Source organism: Zosterops lateralis, assembly GCF_965231275.1.
Source record: "Zosterops lateralis genome assembly, chromosome: 2".
NCBI classification, from domain to species: domain Eukaryota; kingdom Metazoa; phylum Chordata; class Aves; order Passeriformes; family Zosteropidae; genus Zosterops; species Zosterops lateralis.
Window position 1 is genome coordinate 67566479 of NC_139763.1, and position 23231 is coordinate 67589709.

The window sequence follows — 23231 nt, forward strand, 5'->3', positions numbered from 1 at the left end:
TATGATTCCATTAGATGCAGAGATCTGAATTTACAGCTTGCTGCCATGAAAACATGAGTTGGGTTTTCTCTTTTTCTCCTCTGTGCTCCCAATTTTTAAATCCTGAATCCTTTTCTTTGAGTAGCTCTGGTGGCTTTTGAACAAGGCTCTTAGCCTAAACTAGCACTAAACCAGGGAACAAGTGTCTGAGCAGTTTTCACAGGTCTTTGGAATTTAGTCTTGTAAATACCAGCACTGGTATGAAGGTGGGGTTAGCAGAGAAGAAGCTGCAGGATGGAAGTAGTATAGCAGATACAGAACTTTGTTAGGATAAACTGTTTAAAGATATGCTGGAAAAAGGGACTGTAGAAACAATGAGTTTCTGTACATTTGCAGTTGTGTTTCTATGCATCATTCCCCTCTATAAATCAAATTTTAATTCAGATATTGTATGCAGCGTTGCCTCCTATGTGCACTAGTATGAAAACAGAGACAGTGGATAATGCAACAGAACAAATGGGAAAACACAAGCAAAGGTAAAACAGCAAACTTGTTTCATGACAGGAGAAAAAGTTAAAAAAGTTATATCCTCATAGGAATTTACATAACCAACCCTAATTTCATCACTGAAGTTATATCAAATTTAATTTCCTAGATTAAATTGCAGGTTTTTTTTTTTCCTTAGATTTAAGGGAAGCAATTATTATTTAACTTATCTTCAGCCTTTTCTATTGCAGTTGGTGTCAAAAAGACAAATAGCAAACACTTCTGTAACTGTTCTGCTATCAGAGCTACTCTGAAAGGGCTATCACTTATTTAACAAAAATTATAGACTATGAGAACTCTAGGAATACCTCTGGAGGGAGACCATGAAGTTGAATAATTAAAGGTGAGTCTAATATTGGCAACGAGAGTAAACAGATAAGAAATATTAAAAAAAAAGAAAAACTATAATGAAAAGTAAAACATTTCTGCACAGCAGAGCTGGACGTTTTCTTCTTAAACTCTTACAGAAAGCTTTGAATACAGTCTGTTTAGTATTGACAATTGGGTACTGTGCTTCTACTGTATGAATTGCACATTTCAGGGCTTCTTCTGGTCAACTTTCAGGACCAGATTTTTTTTTTTCCCTTGGCTTCTGTGTCGAGCAATTGCCAGTTTCTGAAGAGCTATCCCGTACTTTGAGGCAGAATGCACATTTTGATGTGTCTACTGAAATGTCTGCAGTGTCTGGTTGATGGGCCTTTCCCTATTCTCAGAGCTAAAACAACCACCAAATTTCTTCTCCAAGGATTCTCTTTGAATTTACACCAGCCAGGCACATCTTTGGGGTATTTTTTTGTTTGCTCATTTGTTTTTACACTTCTCCTTGGAGTGGAATTAATTTCTTGATATTGTTCTGAATTTTTTCTGCCACTTAGGACAATGAGACATTTATCCTTATAATAATTACATTTTTAAACAGATTGAGTAACAAGTTGTCTTAAATAATAAGACAGTATTTTCTTTTTAAGAAAATAAATTTCTCTTGTTAATAGATAGGATACAGAAAAATACAAGTGGCATGAGATAAAACTCCTTCGGGATACAACTACTCAATTTCTTCAAAAGCTGTCTCCGCAAAGAGAAGAATCTGCAAAAGATCTGGAAGTAATTAGAAATTATTGTAGGGTTTTTGTTAGGAAAAAAAAAGGAATATGAAAAAAAGTAATTAAAATCTAAATCTGATGTAAGAAGGAACTACACTGCAGGAATTGATGCATTATTCTTAAACTGCATGGCTTATTGAAGAAATCTGCCACCCCAACAAGCAACACAGATGTGGCATGCTCACCTAGGCTGAGGGAACAAAGACCAGCTAATCAAGCACAGATCTTGTCAAACATAACACATCTTCATCCATTTTATGTTAAAATAGACTAAATCCAAATAAAAATGCCTATTCTAGGAAAAGTGAAAGTCATTATATATTTATTATCAATTATCTAGAAAATTTTTTCAAGTACTTGCATGTGCAATTATGTTTTATATAAGAAATACAGAAAAGAAAGCCTTCGAATTACCCTAAATTTCAATCTAGTGCAGTAGGTGTTACAAGGAAAAAAAAAATATAGTACAAGTTACAGTATAAGAAAGATTCTGAAAACACAGACTAGTGCTTTTTGCTCTTCCCCAAACCTACAAATGATGTACTATGCATACAGGAGTTCCTTTAAAACTTTAAATGTATTTTTCACAGAAACTCCAAATTCCTTTGGGGGAAAGGCTTGATTGCATATCCCTCAGAGCCTAAAAGGCTGCCCATATGAACTGAATTATCCATGACATGTACCTTCAGACATTTGTAATGTGATATTTCATGTAAATTTAGACCATACCTTGGATGTGAGCCGCTGGCAATGTTGATTTTATTCAGGAGCTCAGATAAGAAAAAAAATTCTGACATCCTTGCTAATCTGTAGTCGTTAACATGGAATTTCCAACATAAAAAGCATAAAAGCATCTAATTTGCTGTAGCAAATGAAAGGAAAACAAACTTTGCATTTCCCTTTCCTTTTCAATGTCTAATGTTACTCTGTTCTGTGCAAACAAAATTGTACTTTTCAAAGGTTTTTATTATCGTCATTTATCTTTTGAGTGACACTTTTCAAACTTTCCCACATAATCTGTAAAATGTCATTCAATTTGAATATGAAGGATTTACCCGTGTAAGGAAGAAAAGCCCTATTTACAGTGGGATTATTAAAAACCCATAAACTATGCACTTTATGCAGTCTTTACAATTCATATGGCTTAATTTTTTATAAGGAAGAAGTCAGGTAGCACTATCTCTTCTTTATATAGAGATGGTTATCCTCATTTTCTGTGGACAACATCTCCTATGATCCTAATTCTAAGTTCTGCTAACATTAGGCTGGATAATTATATTTGGCTGTCATTTTCTTCAAGCCATTTTATGTATTAGTATTTTCATAATATTTATCTCATGGTGGTTTTTTTGACAGATAGTTGTAAAATATAAATAGCAAAAAAACCCCAAAAACCACAACCCAAAAATAAATTTAAAAACCCATTTTCCCTGTAGATGAATAGAAGTATAGAATAGAAGTACAGACTGGTTTACACCTATAGGACAAACCACTATATTCTGTGGTATCCTACTGTTCAGAAGAATATTCCAGAGGTCAGGAAGGTGAGGGGGAGGAGACTGCAATTTGTACCACTATGGCCCCCTGTTGACCAGTTCCTAGAGAAACAATTACCATTCCTCCCCCAACAAACACTACAGCATCAGCTCCTGAAGTACTTACTAATAAATGGACATCCGGAAACAAAATCCTCCTTATTTAGAAGACAAGGAAATGACCCTGAAGTATCAGATGGGGTATAAAACCTAAAAGTGTGCAATTTCCCCAAGTAATTAGGTAGATGGAAAAGAAATCTTCCAAGCAAATATCAAAGAAAATAAATAAATTCAAAGATTCAAAATTATTAGGCTCTTCTTATTATTCCAGGTATAAAATGAATCTTATTTTTAAAATACTTTGAAATAAACCCAACGTGTATAGTAGTCATAAAAATAACAAATTGATTTTTGCTGCATTTGTTACATAGCTTTACTGAGCTGTCTAAAGAAAGAGCACTGCAGAAAGAGCTTAAATTTCTCTCTCTTCCTTTCAATCAATATTTGAGGCAAAGTTTCATCTCTAGGGCCCTTAATGGCAGGAATTCCTGGAGCCAGCAAATGAGTAATGTTAAACCTATGATTAGATGATGAGGCCATCAAAGACACTAGACCCTAATGCTACATTCCACTTTATTCCTGAGAACTGCAGTAAAACCAAAGGCTAGGGGAGAAAGGACTGTAAGTTATTCCTTCCCTTGAAAAAATGTTTCAAGAGCTGCTAAAAATAAAAGAAAAAAGGTTGCATGACATGAACATTGAGCTCAAAAGCCTTAATGGATCTTTTGGAATTTTCTTGGAACCCAGGACTTCACCATTAGGTAACAAATTTTTCAAGTGCCCTGCTAGAGAAGGTTTGAAGTTGAAATCCCACTGAGGATTCCTGCCAGGGATGTATTTTTCTTTTACTTTTCCCTAACTGATATCCCTCTAAAAGAGGAAGAAAAAAAAAAAAAAAAAAAAAAAGGAAGAGAGAAAAAAAAAAAAAAGAAAAAAGGAAAACAAGATTTAATGATTTCCTTATGACACGAGCTTGAAGAAATGCAACCTACAGACAGGCAAGGTAAGTTGGAATGCTCTCCCCCAAAACCAGTTGTAAATACTTGTTGTTTTCAGAGAGTTTTCTCAAAAGATCTGCATTTCAATTGTCCATAGAAACACCTTTGTTTACAGTATATTTTTGGTGTATGCTGTCAAGGTGCAGTATTGAATGCTTAAGAAAAGCGACGAAGAAGTAATTTTCTTTGCTTATTGTATAAGTTAACCTGGGCATTTTATACACAAACTTGTTTTGAGTTGAACTGGTATCATAGTTCTGCGGGGAACCTGGTTAATGAAATCTTGTTATAAGTTTTTAGAGAAGTATAAAAACTCATGAAGTTCTAATAGTTTAAAGCAACACTTCTATCAAAACTAATAATATGAAAATTGAGATATAAATAATCTAAACAGTATGAGAAAATAGCTTTCAATACTTTATTTTTGAAAGCATTTCAAAACAATTATTAATTTGGATTTCTGAGAAACTCATTACTGCTGTATTAAAACCCCAAAAATTAACCACAGAATTTTTATATAGAAATGTTCTGCTTCTGCCAGTTCTTGAGGACTACCTAATCCATGTTCCTCTGATTTTATATACTGACAGCTATGTAAAAGATTCAATGTTACGTCATGTATATCAGAAGTAATAAAGTCAGCACGAAGTAAAGTTTTAAAAAATTACTAATTCAAAGGCAGATTTCAACATAAAATTATGACCACAGTATCCTACTTACATACTCTAAATAAGAACAGGCTTGAAAGAGAGCTCATACACAGAGAAAATGCATAATGTACATCCATACACTTTTAGAACATAAATGAAAATATACCTTATATACCCTGCAAATATAGAATAACTATAGAATGTATAGATTTAAAAAAATGATAATTTATATATCACCAGAAGCAACTAAATTTTTTTTTTTTTGGTAATGAAATGGAAGAATGAAACAAACTACCAGCTACAATTCTTTGGCTGGCAGTGATTTTACAAGGAAATTAATACAATCAAAACCAGAGAATGTCTTACCTGTGAACAAAGCAGCATAACCAGTTCAACCACTGAAGTACTCGACTTCATACAAACAAGACCTGCAATAAACAGTCAAAAATTAGTTTAAAAGATGGTGGTATTTTGATATTAGAGCTCCATGGTTCCAGAAATCCATAAACTATAAAAAATACGTATTTTTTAAAACTCAAACTGACTAAAACAAGTTTCAAACACAATGAACTGAGAAATTCAGTTTCAAGAATATTTAAATGTTCAAAAGAATCACCTGGAATAATCTAGACCAGTTCAGGACAGAATGTCTTCTAATTTTTAGCATTTAGCTTAGTTATTTAAATAAATAAATAAATAAATAAATATTGGTATAATCCAAGGCAATTTAATGTATGATAAACATCAGTTAACAGCTTTTGAATATTAAATAATGTAAATTCGTAAGAATAAAGTGATCAGTTAATAACAAGTAAAGAATAAAGCCTCTGCTTAGACATTATTTTAATTTTCATCTGGTAATTGATTATCCTGTAATTGAAAGCTTGAGTATTAATGAAAGAGGCATTCATGTGAAATCCTATTTTTATTAAAATCAAACTCCATAATTTTTAGGGCATATTTCTTAAAACAAACCTTGAATTGTGTAGTCTAACTGCGACTCATTGTTTTGTACTTAATTTAAACAATAAATACCTAATAACATTGTTGCTATTGCAAATACTTGTTTGCAGCTTTGGAAATGTAAATTGACTATCTGAGAGAAGGGATGCCATATCTAAATATTTTAAAGATGCATTGTAAGGAAACTTGCAGGAAATTTCATTTCTACTGTTAACTTTACACGTGCTAGCTTCTGTTATCTAAAACCATATAGACATTGACATGCTTTAGCGCATGGAAATACTTTGGCTGTGTTATAAAAATGATAAATTTACAAATAAGCTTACAAGTTCTAAATAGGTGGCTGGAAAGCAAACTGATATGCTTTAAAAAGGTTTGTACAAACAGTGATTAGAGACAAAAGCACCGCTACAGGATAGCATGTATATTTATTTCGGGGAGTGGATAAATACCCTTTTGTGCCCATTTTGCTAACAACCCCATCCTTATTGTGCAGTAACACAGAACAAGCTGTAAGAAGCCACTAGGCTTCCATTCTATCAGATACAGGGGCAGACAGTTAATGAAATAAGAGGCAGATGTGCAAAGCTCATTTAGGGAGACAATTGCTGTAATTGATCAGCTATTCTCATGCTCAAGTGCTGGAGGATCAGAAAGATTAATGAGATACTTATCACCTGCAGGCTACCTCCACTATTTGGAAGCTGACAAAGAAAATCCAAACGGAAGACTGAACTCTACATCCAATGCAGGTAGGATGGACACAGGAAATATCATAGAATGTTGTCTGGTTTATTTTGAATTCACCTCTTCTGTAAAACCAACTCCCCCCTCCCCCCAAAAAACTCAAATAAAACCCACAAAAGCAAAACCAAACAAAACTCCCAAAACAAAAACGAACAAACAAATCTCCTTTCTGTCATGTTCTCACTTATCATCTTTCAAAATCAGAGCTCAGGTGTACTAAAACATCACTAAGGCAAAATAATGCTCTTGGAAACGTATCCCCATGCTGCAATTTTCTAAATTTGTGCATATTCTTCTGATTTTACATCAAAGAACAAATGTCTGCAGAATAAGCACCATACATAGTTATGGAAAAGAAACCAACTAAATTAAGTAAAAGTGATTATGCATCAGCAGTAATGTCTTTGTACCTTTACCAGGCTTTCAAAAAGAAAACTTGATATTAAAATATATGTTTTGAAGAGAAACACATAATGAATATTTTCGGGCTTAATTAATTAAATTAGAAGTTGTTAACTTCCAAAGAGAGTTGGGAATTCTTGTGGTACCTGTGCAGCTTCAAACAATATGAAAAAATTTTGGCATGTGGGCCAAAACAAATACGCCTAAAATGGCACAAAGCTAGAATAAATACTCATGATTACCATTCAGATAACGATGATGATCTAGTCCTAATAACACAAAGCTGCAGACATGACAAAACACGACTCTGTTTGGAGGAATCATAAATGCTTAGACCAAGATTATCTATTTACAATAAGAATTTTTAAACACTCTACCTAACTTTTTAACAGTTTAATGATGATATAGGTCTAAGTGGTCATCTGACCTCAAACTGATCATTTCACTAGTCCTCTGGACATTACTTGATAATTTTTATATATCCTATCCAGTCAACTGTAAGCTTGGATGTAGCATTCCACAGAACTGGAAAGGAGACTCAAACTGATTTTGGTGAAATTCAGAAAAGAAAGAGAAGGATATAGAACTGACATCTGGTTAGCACATCAGCAGGCCCCTTAGTTATAACCAGCTCTTTAATTGCCTCCTGATGAAACAATCCATTGGTAACAGCCATTAACACCTCTCATAACCACTAGTATTAAAAGAAGCTGGTTTTCATGTCAAAAAGAAACAAATAATTATCTTAGAGACTGTAGCACTTTTCTCATATGAAAATACTCTAGCTAGGAAAGCCTCATTAAAGAAGGTCATGGTGTCAGTGATGTTTGTCTCAGCCTACTGCAGAAATTAAGTGTGCAACTCTCTACTTATAAATAAGCAGAATTGGGAGTGGCCCAGACTGAAAATGGGGAATCCTGTACACCTTGATGGTCAGTAAGAAGGAAATATAAACAGAAATACTTTCTGTTCACCTTTAAGTACTTATATCATACATTCCTTGAAGTAAAACAGAATACAAAAATGTGAAGCACTCATAGCAGGAGCACCATTTTGCTTTATAAATTTCTTACTTATCAGTCTCCTAAATCCTACTTCAGGGACTCCTTTCACTCAAACCACAAGGGAAAGTGTGAGCCCTCCATTATATACTTCATTTCCTCCTTCCTAGCTGCCAAGGGTTCTACTGTGCTTCTGCCTAGTTTTTCTTCTTCCTGATTGAGCAGTTAAGATTTGAAATAAATAACGATTTTTTTCCTGTTACGCAAAACACAATTAATCTTCAAAATCTACTGTCAGAGTTGTTGTGCAGTCAATAGCAGAGAATGATAAAAACAGATCAGCCCTAGAGGAGGACAGATCCATTTCTGCCTATTAAGAAAAACCATCAGAATGCAATCTCTGGTTGCTTTATGAAGATCCCACATCATCAAAAGCTGCAGGAGCAAGTTTAGGAAGAACCACAATCCCTGTCCTTCACAGACCAGAAAAAAAAAGATAATTTTATTACTCTTTCAGTTTCTAAATTTGCACCCTCCTCTTTTCTAGGAGCCCAAATTCTGTGAAGTGACTCATTTCTTTTGGCATGGCACAGGAACAATAAAAATTTCCCTCAGTGCACAGTCTATATCTTGACAGACAAAAATTAAAAGATGGGTAGAAAAGTACTCCTCCCATTTTTCAGACAGTTCAGAAGACATAAAGTGGTTGAGATCTTTTCATAAAATTAAAAAATATAATTTGTAGTATGAATCAGAATAAATATCAATTTTCCAACTGATTTTCTAAGTTCCAAATGTGCTAACAACTGTATCTTTTCTTTCTCTTTACCGTTTTTTTCTTCCTCTGTACCGTTTTTACTGTGTGCAAAATTTTATTAGTTTTAACATAATGAGAAAAAAAAATAACAAGCTTGGAAAAATAATGGCTCCTGTGATGTAAGAGAGCACACAAATCTATTTTCAGTTCTCCTCCCCCTCCTTAACTCTAATGAGAAGAAGTATTTGCCACTCAGACCAAAACTGTTGCCTGCATTCTTCAGCTGCAGATAAGTTCTTCCTATACCATCTGTATCAAATGCCATTAAGGAAGCTAATGTAATTACTAAAATACAAGTGGATATTTCCTGTATACAGCAAGGTTAAAAAGGTCACTGTTGAACTGAATGGAGTACGTGCTTTTTACATTTGCTGTTCTTAGTACTTTTCTTCATGGTCTATTCTCAGTCCATTAAATATAGCCATCAAAATTCAGCAATTTGATGGCAACAATGACCACATATATGGATGCAAAAACTGGGAGCATCAAGTGCATGACCTTGGCTAATCTGGAATAAATGATGTATGCCTGGCAATTATCTTGAAATGCTCTGGTTTACTTGACTTCTTTTTCAGTGTTCTTCTGTTGGCCCAAAGATATGCTAATTATTTCTTTTCACTATGACTTACTAATGTCTAAAAAAAGATTAATTTCAACTATACTGTTTTAGTCATGCCTGTGGCATTAATGAAGTCATGGGTTCAAAACTTCAAATCACCATGCTGAAATAGTCAGTGTGAATTTCCATTCTGAAGAAATATAATGTAGGCTGATAAAATCAATTTTAAAAAAAAAATCCTTATGAAATAAGATCATGGTTTTGAACTTCTTTTTATTATTATTAATACAATGTGTGTATGAGTCTAACTGAATACCACCACAATTTCATCTGGTATTTATCAAGGTTTGCCTGCATTTTCTTTCAATGATTTTACTTTGTGTCAACTTAAACCCTGATTGGAACTGGAATCAATTGTAATACTAGCAAAAACAAAACCTAAATGTTTTTATAGCTCATGTTCAACTTAGAAAAAAAGATGCAATTAAGAAAACTTTAGAGCCTGCAGAAATCTTGCACTCAATTATAGCTTCTGCCTATCTGAAAAATCTCAGGTATGACTAGGTGAAACGTTTGAGAAAGTTTAATCCATTTAACTCACAGGATTAAACAGGAAAAAAATGGTTTTTTATTAGTCCTCTACAGCATGTCATCAAAAGTATAGGAGCTTTGTATAGTACAAGACGCTTATGAAAAAATACACACATACTATTAAATTCATTAGTTTAGTAACAAGTGAAAAGCATGTAAACTGCACCTAGAAATGAGCAAAAAGACCTAAAACTAGGCAAAAAAAGAAAATCAGAAAACACTGTAATTCTTCTTTGTAACTTTTTCTTTTGTAAGGTAAGCTTTTTTTTCTATTTCCTAGTGATATAGCCTTCCATGTACCTTAAACAAAATTGTATTGTTTCAAATAGTTTCAAATTGTTCATAATAATTATGGGTCATTCACACTGTGCTATCTCTTCCCATAATCCTCAGTGATTTCTGTGCCATGAGACAGAGTAGGAATTTTCTACCGGTAATTACCACTCACAAATTGGGTTTTCATTTTTGATAGACTATTCCCTTATACTTTGTTCAGCATTTCTTAGGAATTGCACAATGAAGTTTCAAGGAAATTTCTCACTGGGCACAGAAATTAAAGTACATTTTGGGTGTGAAACTACTAGGAAAAACATGATAGTGATATTTTGGTTGGAAATGTGAGTTTTCCTTAAAATTTACTTGTTCTTTCTAACCCTCTTTCTTCTGCCAGCAAAGTCTGGAATATGATTTCTTGAAATATATTTCTAAATCCAATTTATAATCAAAGAAATAATCTTATGACTCCTTTTTTTGACTGAAAAAAGTTATTTGGATAATTTAAATCTACATTTTTCCCTCCCTTTCATAGGCTATCACTTAGAGAAAATTAGTTTCAAATCAATGTTTTTCATGAATTATCAAGCTGCTGGGGTGTTCCCTACAGATCTGAAAGGAGAGAGTATGGAGAGAAAATAGAAGATTGGTGAAAAATTTGAAAGTAAAGCTAAGTATGCAAAACTTAAATTGTAACAACAGATGTTCTTATTCCAATCCAAGCAATTATTGAGGGGGCTGGATGAAGATATGTATTAAACAGAATACAAAGTGTTGCACGATTACACTCAAAATTGGTTTTAGAACCATACATATGCTACATATTTTGTAGGCATTTAAATTACACTAATGGCCTTAATTTACGAAAAGCAAAAGCAGGGAAATATTCAAGATTCACAGAAAGTCTGCAGATGGAAATCACAGCTATGCTGCAAAATAACTATAACTTTGCTTTTACTAGATGAAAGAAAACACTATTCCAAAGAACGTAACTCACTAAAATAACAAAGTCAGGGTTATGGATTTAACAATCCCTTCAGCAGCCTTGACTGACATTACCACCAGCTCCAGGGACCATGAAGGATGGCTGTATTAGTACTCCAGACCATTCTTTGTATCGGCAAATCTCCTTTACAGAACGGAAGAGTGACACAGAAAAATACAGTGAATGTGAATTTGACTCAATGTTTTTTATTTGATCAAGACAGTTACAATTCTTAAAGGATTTTTTTGTTATGGCGAAAGACGCTGCAGAATGCAACCAATATTCTTTTTATTTGGTACCTGGAAATCTGGGAAGGGTATCATCCAGGTTATCAAATGGAATATCTTTAAAATTCTATCACAAATCCTTAGAAGGGACATCTTAGGATAAACACCTCAAATAAACAGTGATAGGTCAACAACCCCCCCTCCCACCAATTTTTATCTGCCCAAACCCATATCAAATTGGTCAGCCTTTTTAGTAAGATTTGCAAAATAAAACAGACCTTAATACTGGGACAATATTTAAAAGAGTAAGAATGGTATGTAATAGTTTCTTGAATTATTTTATTAAAGTGAGAAAACCTAAACTTCTTCACCACTGCAGTTACTAAACAGGAGTCTAAATACGGACTGGAAAATATCCAGATGGAATCACAGAATGCCAAAAACCCTTGAGAGTGTACCCACAGAGAAGGGATTTATTACAATGCATACATGATTTAGTTTTTAAAATTACAGACTTTCGTACAGTAATCTCATGAGCTGTAATGATATTGACAAAACTGATGCTAGAGAGCCACACTACTCTGAAGAGTCCAACTTTAGGCAAACCTGCGGATTTTCTGACAATTTTTCTTTTGTGTAATGGGATGCATGAATTCTCATTAATCAAATGAAAAGGAGACCACTTCATCTGTAAAATAAAATCCACTACCACTGTTCAGTTTGATATACCATGGAAGATTTTCAAAACTGATTCAGTTCTTCATTTAATTCCTGTGGTAATTTTTTATTTGGCCAGTGCACCATTGGGATTTACTCATTATATACATTTGTGTTTCACTGCCATTCTCTTAAAACAATATTTCTTTGGACAGAACTCTTGCCAAGTATCTTCCAAATTTTTCCAAATATTGTGGCATAGTGAAATAATTTGCTTATTGAACTTCTGTAACAGAACAGATGTACAGATTTATATCACTCTATCATGTACTGATTGAGAAATTGTTCTAATCAGCACTAACAACACAAAAACCATAACACAAAAATATTCTTTTTATTTAAAGAATTCAACACAAATATTAATTATAGGGAAAAAATTCCCTGTTAATTTAATTGAAGCAGATTTTTTTTTAACCATAAACACATTTAATAGAATTTATTTATAAATTAAATGTATTTTCTCATCTTCTATAGTCCTCTTCTAGACTACAGGTGAAAACACCCCTCAATGATCACACTGCACTGCAGCTGATCAAACTAAAATATGTCTTATTTTGAAAAGGTCTGTAAAATGGAATTATTGCTTTTCTGTCAAAATATCCTTCATTTTCAGGTAGACTTGAATAAATTATAAACTTTTTTTTTTTTTTTTAGCAGAAGCCTACAATTACAGATTCTAGAAAATCCCAAACTCTTATTTATCTAGAAAGAATCTCAATGAAAAGCATTCCAGTTTTTTCCTCCAAAACCAAACAGTCCGCTGTGAGAATTCAAATACTGTCCCAGAAGTTTTCTGATTTCCCTCTTTATACTAAAACATTATTCAAATAAGTGGCTCAGAATTGCCAATAAATTTCCACCACAGCTGCTGCCAGGGATATTTTATTTCAATGGAAGAAGTAAGAAAAACATTAATTGAGATAAAGACATTTAAAAATTAATTTAAAATGTGACAATTTTAAATATTTTTGAACTTTTGTCACATGGTATTTTCCTGTCATTCCTTTCTGAAAAAATTGCCAATTTTGTGATTAAATTTGTAGAAAAAATTGTAGAAAACAAGTGGTACCAAAGGAGTTGCAGCATATTTAATACATGGAAAAAAGATACTTTCTTATTTAAATGAAGAAACATCTACCTCTCCTTTCTCTTCTTTTCTCAGTCTTTGACAACTTCTCATATCTGAGTTAGAGGAAATGCATTTTGGAAGTATTACCTCAGTAGTGAATTATTTTCAAAGAACTATACAAGCAGAAGTAAAGACATTAATTTCACTCGCTAACACAGGTAAATGTCTATCCTTTATACCATCAGTACAACAACGGTGCTTTCTGCTCATCTCAAGAACCTTTTCCAAGTCTTTCTAAGGTTGTCAAAAAGGACATTCTGGAAAAGATACATCATAGGTATGACCCCAAATAACAGCCTTCAGAATATCAGGATTTCCCTGAAAAGGCATTACTCAATGTTGTATTTTCCTTAGGTATGAAGTTTTATTTTTACTCCTGAAGTTTATCAACTTTTTTTTAGCTTCAGTCTATAACTTATTCCTATTTGATGCCCTATTTTATGAGCTTATTTCTTTTTGTTTCTCTCCCCTTATGGTAATCATAGGAATTCATTTTTGTTTTCTTCTTTCTGTTATTTCTTTCTAATTCTTTGTTACATTCCTATAGTTAGGAGGAGAATTATCATTCTGGCATGACAATACTGAAATATGTGCCTGGTTAATGACAAAAAAAGGATGCTAAGAAAAGGTTAAGCTGCACAGCAATAAAACCACTTACTATTACTGATCCTCCTTACTTCCTTACATTTCTTCTCTTTAACAACACTGGAGGCACACTGTGTGAACCAGCACAGCTACAAAGGGGGAGTAAATCAAAACCTCAGAGCTCATGCAACCTCCTAAATTTCTAAGGCCAAGATGACCTTTGTTTTAAGTAGATGTGATCTCCTGAGCAGAAAAACTAATTTTTGTACAAATATAAATGTTTCCTGAGAATCTGATAACAAGAAAAGAAAAACAAAAATCTCCAAGGTGAACTTTTCTGACCTTAGTTGGCAGGCATCAGAACTCGCTTCTATCCTGAAGCCCCACTGACAAATCGTAATCATTCTGAAACAGTGTCTCTCAAAACACAAAAAAACCTTCCACAGTCACAGATCTCTTGAAATAACTTGTATTTCTTGTGTTTCAGTTTTCTTTATTTACTTGACAGTAACATTGTTATGGGCTCTCCCTAGACCTGCTTTGACATCGCTTTGCCATCTTAATTTGACATATCACAACTGTCTCTGTTGTCTGACAAGTTCTTTCAGCATGAGGTTTTCTCATTTCAAGAAAATCTCCACAGACAAGAAGCATAAAAAGACTGAATCATAAAATTCCACACACCATCAGAAAAGAATATGGTATAAGAGAATAGATGTTTAGCAGATCTGAGGATCTTTTTATGAAGGAGGTAAAATTTAACACAAAGTTGCACTGAGCACAGTAAAGATACAGTATCTTAGTTCTTGCAGAAATAATCCCAGGTATGTAGGGAGTCTGTTAATATCTAGGTAAATCAAGCTAGATGGTTCATTATTGTTTCTACTATAAGTAACATTTTTTTTCCATCAAAAAAGCCTCTACGAACAAGTATATTTTTAAAATTCAAGTGTAGTAGTTTCTTAAGTTAATTGAGCCTATAGCTTTTGTACAAGACTCTTATTTTAAGCCTTGATGGCATGGAAACAAGCAAATCCATACCCAACAGGATGAACTGAAAAAGTGCCTTTAAATCATCAGGACCACTAAGGAAACTTGGTAAATTTGGTCACTAATTAAAATGTTTCAGCCTGGGTTATAAGAACAGGTGATAAGTAGCTAGAAAGTTAAGGAATATATATGGAAAAACTGTGACCAGCCCTACAAGAGACTAATTTTGTGAAGAACCTGGTCATAGAACTCAGACTACGTGAAAAAGGATTATTTTCCTATGTCTCATGAGAAATACATCTTTCAGGGCAATATCTGATACAGAGATGTTATTTGCACCCTATAGATTATCAGAGTTAGGTAGTTCTCTGGAAAACACTGCCAGTGTAATAAAGTAGATTGATTCCATTTTTAAGCCTTCAGAGGACAAGGGCTGGGGCAAATACCAGCCTAACTGTTTCAAGTCCAAAATCAGGCAGAGTCCCCTGCTGAGCTCTGAATGATGAATTAAGTGGAATAAGAACCAGAGAACCTCTGCCTGTGGAGAGCTTCAGTCACAGCATGAACATCCTGTAGATACTGAATACCATTTTGGCACACCACCTCGTTTTTCTTTGGACCTGGACAGTAGAGGAGAAAATAATAAGGGGGGAAAAGGTGGCTGTTCTAAAAAAAAATATTGTACAACTTAGTCCAGTGTTACCATTCAGCACTGCTGTATACCTGATATGATGAGTCCACCTACAGGCTGTGTTACAGCAGTGCCTGCACATGTTAAGAACTTTTCTCCAGAATCTTTAAAAAATTATTGCCTTGAAATAACTTTAAATAGCTCTCTTGCTACCTTTTTTTGTTTGTTTTGGTAGTAGGTTAGTAAGAAAACTCACTAAAAAAATATTTTCCAGTAAAGCTGAAAGTTAAAGCCAGAAGAAAGCCAGAAACTGGATTACAAAAAAGATGAACTATCAAGGAGGGTAACAGGGACAAGGACCTCAGGGAGGGTATTTTTCTAGAATTCTAAGGCAAAAAGACCAGTCCTTTCTAGGCCTTTTGGCTTGCAGTTGGAATACAAGCTACTAGCTTGAAAAAGAAATTTATGAGAAAGTGGCTAATACTGCTGGGGATCACAAACAACTAATGACTTTTCTTACTCTTTAAAGGCTCTAGTATTTCATGCATTTTCTTATGTGCTTTAAAAGAACAGTAATTGGTACTCTTCAGTTCCTAATAATAAAAGTGTTATAATAGCACTTTCAACAGTAATTTAGTAACTTCAAACATCCAGTGGCTTCTATATTTTCAAGGACAACTTTCAGAGTTTCTTTCCAGCAAGCCTGACTACTTTACACTGTGAAGTAGTTACCAGCTTTTGCTTTCCCGAAGACATGTATTTATTATTAATTTTTTACATCTACACTCTCCTAACTAAAGTTTACAATTAGTCTCACAATTTCAGTCTTTTTTTTTTCCTCCATTGTCAAAGCAAAAGAACACCAATTTCTGTCGAATGGGAACTTTTTACATTTTGGATTGTAAAGACATCTTGATTATTAATCAATATAATAATGATAATATAATCAGTGACATAAAATCTGAATGCCAACAACCATTTCTAGTCTTAAGTTACACTGGGACCACACAAGTCAGAGACAGAGGAGAGGGCATGAGCAGTTAACCTCTGTTCCATAGTCTAATACATCTTAGTAAGTGTCCAACTCATTAGACAGGGATAGAGTGGCTCATATGTGTAATTAATTATTGGCAGGTTTACTTTCAAAAAGGTGCCAGATGCTATGCATTTCCTAGTTGCTATCTGGATCTCTGATCTATAATGTTTCCTGCCATGTTAAACATCTGTTCAGAACATACTTCTGCACACAGGAACTTCAGTAAATCAAGAGTTAAATCAAAATTGAATGAATGTGTATTCTCTTTTCTGGTGTTTGTAATGGCATCCCTTTAAAGATGTCATAAAGGGATATTATGAGAAAGAAAAATGTTCTGTAACTTGTGTTGGGGTCATTATAGTTTGAAGATTTCAATGTGGATAAATGAGACCTCTTTTGTGGCACCTGCTCTTCAGCTGTCTGAACTCGCATCTGTCTTGTCATTAGTAGCCTACTCCAAAAAAACTTTGGAAATTGCAAAGCTTTGAACCTTGACTCTCTGGAGTAGGTGTAAATAAATAGGCAGATCTGAATATACATTTAGCCCATCAGCATTTCTTTGTTCCTACCATACAGTCTTCTGGAAAACTGGTATTGTTTTCATCTTCATGTGTGCCTGACTTATTGCTTTTTTTAGTAATATCCATGATCAGTCCCGAAGTGTGTGCAGAAACATGAGTGCACAGTGGAGCCTTTCAGTCAGATACTATGAGCTAATCATACCAACCACAGACAGAGAATTTCTGAAAACAAATTTCTGACATGCCCGTAAATACCATGTCAGTTTGAAATTCATGAATTTTCTCTTTTTTCCTGCTTATAAATGGATTACAATGTGTGCAGGCAGGTTTTCAATCAGCAGCAGTATTTTAAATTGTATCTATTGGAGGTTTCATGCCCTGTTTCAAAATGACCTATGGTTTTCTTCATGGTAAAAACCTAATATTGCAAATTATTTGCAGAAATTCTTAAAGTGAAAAAGGAAAACACAAAGTTTAACTTACTGAAGAAAAGCATTATCTGTAAATCATTATTATTACAACCTCATTATCTAAAAAGGGGTTGATTTCAGACAGTAGTGTAATTTTTCTGGGATCTTTTTGCAAATCTTTATAGTGAAGATAAAAAGGATACTATGAATAGGAATCCTACTGCCATAAATTCAGGAAAACTGTCTTACAGAGGATTGGGTCAGGAAATTCACTGGATTTAACTGCACAGTGCTAAACATGCAGCATCACCTCTTCCTGGACAGAGAAGGTACACTTGGACACATGCAAAGGAAGGAGTGGGATGTGGCACAGCAAAGAAGCACATTATGAACTTAGCCTTGAAAATCAATTCAGAGTTCCTGACCCAGTGCAAACCAAATAATCCATAAGATTCCCCATCCTTCCTGAACAGAGTGATCATGTCCAGTGAGACAGCTATTGCAAATGCCACTGGCCTGACCTCTCTGCAGAAAGTTTCACAATCACCTTGATTTCTAACGTGGATTCCTCAATGTTTAATAAGGCTGAGTTCCTACTGCTCCCACAGTCCTGCTTTATCAATTGCTTTCCTGCTCCTTATGCAGCAATATCCACAGTATAGTAACAACACAGTAGATTACACAGTATGTTACAAATTAATCAGGTGTGATTGTTTTGAGTTACTATTCAGTTTTCCATTTACTAAACAGTAATGGCACACCTCAAAAAATAGTGCAGAGAAAATATTGAAGGTTGAGAGAGAAATATACCCTAACCCAAGATAGGGTGTATTTTTTCTAAACAGATATTTATATTTAGAATACTGTGTAAAAATAACATCTTTTAAGCAACCTCTGGTTAAACTGGCTGAAACTGGTCAACAGATTGAAAAGTTATCAAGGGACTAAAAGGCTGATCCTCCTCACCCAGTACAATCACATAAGTTTCACGTTCTCAAAAGAATCAGATTAAAGTACATCTATAGTTATGCCATCATAAAATTACAAGACTCCTCTGAAATCTGAGACCAAACTTTAGATGGCAGAAGCCTTACATGAGGCTTCCCCAAAAAGACAAATTCATTACGCAGAGAAAACGTCTCATAATAAAGAGACCTTCAAGAATGATTAAAGAACTTTTTATATTAAAAATTGAAATAAATTCATATATATACACACGTGATCATACATTAAAAAAAAAATCAGAGGAAAGGCTTATTTCATAAAGTGACATAAGTAACCACTGACCATCTTTGATGCCTCAAGGGAAAATGATATATTCTTGACTGCATCTACAGTTCAGATGCAGTCAGCTGCAGAACAAGGAAAAAACCCACTGTTTTTTTACTGATTTCTGCAGGTGGCTACCTGATATTGAAGAACACCTGTCTATCACCATGTGAACAAATGCAGTCATGATAATGTTAAAGCAAATTAAGGTTAAGGCAGACTATCATTCCTTCCATGGTGTGGCACAGAGAAAATGGTGATTCACATACTCAAAACTCACAAAGAAGTTCCAAAAGCATCCAGCAAATACATGACATTTTCCCTCTTGAGAAGCTGGATGGAAGACTATATTTAGAAAGAATTTTTAAAATAGTCATAAGGACTACGAGTACCATCAATTGCAATAATTGAAGGTAAGCTCTATTAAAATTTTCCAATCATATTTACCCTCATTAGGCATTCTGTTGATGGAAAGGCTAAGGCGTCCTGTAATATTTAACTTCTTTTGATTTTTTTTTGATATATTGAACATATCAAGTTCCTTACACTGGACTTCATACCTCTGCAGTGTGTGCATTATTCTTGAAGTGCTGACTACAGAAAAAAATAGTGGGAGTTTAACCAAATTTAAATGGAAATAAAATCATAAAAATGAAATCACGTCCTCATCTATTCCTCCAAGGCACTGGACGAGTCTTTGTTGCCTCAGCAATGAGCTAAGGGAGCCAATCATCCCAATTATTTTGTCAATCCCTCCATTCTTTGCATGGCTTTGTCCCTCATCTCCTAGGATCCTTAGGATGGATCTAAGTCTCTGCTCTTTGCTCCTAGAAGTTGGACTCAGCATCTGGCTATGTTGAAATCTGGCTTTTTCTTAACTTTTAGTTAGTCCAGAAAACGATTCAACGTATCTCTCCAATGCAATGCCTTTGTGTTTCATTTTGTATATCTTCACCTAAGCACCTAGTTCTGCTAGGAACAATTCAACACTATAAAAAAGACTGTTAATAAAAATAGCAAAATGGGATGAAAAATTGGATTATAAAAATTTCGGCACCATGAATAGCTTAAGGTTTTATTTATATGTTGTCAACTCAAGTAAATACAATTTTTAAAATAATAAAATTGTTTATTTTAATTATTCCTTTCCCCTCTTACCTGCTAATATTAATTAATTTAATTATTTTGTTCAAAATGTTGGCTACAAGCTGTGCTACACACCATTAGACCAATTACCATTTTTTTAGTTAGTTGGAAGAAAGCATTCCTGGACACACAAACTAAAATGTTTTGGATGTGGCAGAGTGAGATAAAAGAATGAGAAAATAATATGTACAGGGAAAAAAAGTTCTGCAAGAACATGCATTTTTTACTTTACAGCATCTGTGCTCCTGAACACAAAGTAATACAAAGGTTCTGAAAAGTTTCTAAGAGAAACACAAAGGGCATGTTTAGCTCCAAAATGTAAATTTTCCCCAGAAAGTATAAGGGATTTCTGGATTACCAGGGTATCTAAAGGAAAATGGTTGTCCTGCTTTTCCTAGTACAAAAATCATTATTCTTCAAGAAAATCAGAAACTAATTGTGCCAGTATTGGTAGATGCCACAGTGATGCCACACTTGAGGTCTTGGGGTGCTTTTAGAGTTGTATCATTTAGCATCCAAGTTCTATCTGTGGTTTCCAAAGGAATGTTTTGAGCTATTTTTCAATTGTTTCAAGAAACTTCCTGTCAAACACGATACAAAGCTAGTCCATCACCACCTCTACTGAATATTTTCATAGGGCCATGTGGTGAGTTAATGAGGAGAAACAGATCCTGTTCCTATCAGCGCAAAACCATTCTCTCTGTCATCTGACTTTAATTGTGCCTGTATCAGAAGCATATCAAATGTACAGCAAGGAATCCATCAGAGATCTTTTGGAGAAGGGCTACCTGGCTGACCTTCTACCCAGCTAATGATACGGCAAAGTAAAAGCATCAGTGAAGTTTCCTTGGTACCTCACTCAAGAGAAGGGAAAGCATTTTATGTGACTGTGTATCAATCGTGGACCTATTCTTACAGTTCCAGACACTCTTACAGTTCTGAATAGCTGTAGTGGAAATACTTTTACCCATCTGTGCTTGACAAAAAGAGGATATAGCTTTTCTTTCAGCTACAGATCAGATTACACTTGCCTGTAACATTTTCACCTAAAAGCTAGAATGTTGTCATGCACTTTACATGGAGGGAATTTGCAGACCATATGGAAACTAGTTAGCAAAAACATATCTGTGCAAGTGTTAAATGGAACTCCACAATGAGCTCTGCTAAACTCAAGCATGTGACCTACACATATTGCGTGTTTGTTTCCAATTAGATTCCGTAAGGACGATTTTAACCTTTGCAACTTCTGTTCTCTGAGGCATTGGAAGAACCTCAGTTGAGGAACCACAGCAGTGTTGGGCTGGTTCTGGAATTCTCTGTTTGAAGCTATTTGTATTCAAAGGCAAAAGGTCCCTTTTAACCCATGACTGACAATATTTTCTACTTATAAAATATTCTGAGAAGCTGATGAAACATTTGCAATTCAGGTGAGTGTAAGATACTTTTGAAGAAAGAATTGGTTTTAGAAAAAGGAGCAAGTAACTATTTCAGTAATTAGTAATTTAGTAACTTTAATAGAGTAAATGGATGAGGAATTTTACCAATAAATATATTCTGCAATGTCAGATTATTACCTGATAGGGTTCCACCGTTACCAGTCACATTTGGGAATTTACCAGAATAAGAAAAATGAAAAATTTCAAGTATTAGTGGCCTAAGATTCTGGTCTAGACTGACAAGATCATTGCAGCCTGTTCATTTCAACTCAAATCAAAAGTTAAGAAGGCACTAAGACATTAATTATAATTTACTCAAACAATAGATCAGCCAGTCTTCCATGGGACAGAATGATGACTAAGTGTGATGTAAAAGGATATGACTTCAAGATTATTCACCAAAGGTTTGAGGCAGCTGAACTGCTACAAAAAGGGGAAATGATAACTAAGCTGTATACATATTTCCAAAACTATATTGACAACAGCAATCATAAAGCATCAGATATTTTGGAAAATTAGCATTATTAACCTGTTTTAGAAGTTTTAAAATTAATTTTGTTTTCTGCTTCATTTTATTTTGTGCTCTTCAGTATACAGTCAGCTACAAGACAAGTGTACACTCTTACCAAATCTGAAAATGATTTAGCTTTTCTTACACACACATGCACAAGAGCACTAGAAAGTAAAAGCACTAGGAAAAAACACAAGGCATCAAAGATGTATGACATTTAGCGAAATGCGATAGGGGAAAAACTTCATACCATAAGGGAGTTTTGAAAAACAGCAAAAAAGGAAAGGTATTATTATGTCAAGCTTGAAAGTACATGCTTCACAGAATGCAACAAGTATTTTTATGGTGATCAATTTGAAAAACAGACAAGTGCCTTAAGGCTTAATTAAAGAAAGTTTATTTGCTTGGTTTTGATTCTTATAACTAAAACCTTTACATATAAAGTAACAAATTAAACCATTGCATATAAAACTGTCAAGTTACTGCTTGTCAGGAAAAAAAAAATCAAATTTCAATTATCAAAGGCCCACAGGAATTCTATACACTCTCATATCCTGAATAACATTACTAAATTCTTCTTTTTTGAGGTATTACCTGGAGAGAATTTTCAAATACTTCAAGACTACCACTGGCTTTCAGTAAGGAATGAAAGGAAATTTCTCAAAATCAATCAGGTACCAGAATAAGAGAGAATTTGGAATTCTCTTTCAAAGGCAACTTAACTAGGCAAGAATTCAGTTTAGTTTAGAAAAGGGGTCTCATAGAGGCAATGAAGAAAGAAAATATCAGAAGTAAACGACTATAAAAGCAACTATAAATCCTCTGTTAAGAAATAAAAGCCCAAGTATTTTAGAGGTGGCAAAGAAAAATCCAAGTCCTGCAGTGTAAAAATCTGTGGTGTGCTTGGACTTTTTTACTTCCCAGATTGCTATTTAAGTATCTTGGGAAGAAAGGACTGGTTTTTAGAAATCAGGAGAGAGAGTGATTGAAGAGAAGGTCAGACATAACATTAAAGAAAAATGTCAGAAATTACATTACTTATTTTGGAACTCAGTGTTTGGGTTGTGAACAATGTTTTCTGATTCTGAAATGGGTGGCTAAGTCATAGATGGGGCAAAATATGGAATGACACTCCAAGCAGTTACCAGAAACATGCTACAAGCCAGAAACAATACAAAAAACCCCATGCTTTTCTCTGGATAAGCAGTGAGGTTAAATACTGCTGTATAGTTGTGAGATTCCTGTGACCTCTAGTGTTTCAGTCTTTGTCATATCCTGGGAACTGTTATAGCCTTGTTCATGCTATGGATCTGACAAAAAGACAGAAACAGAATGACATCAATGAAGTATTGTTTTAATTAGTAAAAGAACTCAGGTAAAACCAAGACAATTTTAGTCATATTTTATAAAACAA

General features: G+C 34.1%; 1 protein-coding gene across 1 annotated transcript in view; it reads right to left on the minus strand.

The window, feature by feature from the left end:
• Positions 1–23231, minus strand: part of NBEA (neurobeachin) — a 453768-nt gene that overhangs the window by 240735 nt on the left and 189802 nt on the right. Inside the window, exon 34 of the mRNA XM_083884753.1 lies at positions 5238–5299. Coding sequence (XP_083740879.1) covers positions 5238–5299 — 62 coding nt within the window. The remainder of the gene's footprint in view (positions 1–5237; positions 5300–23231) is intronic.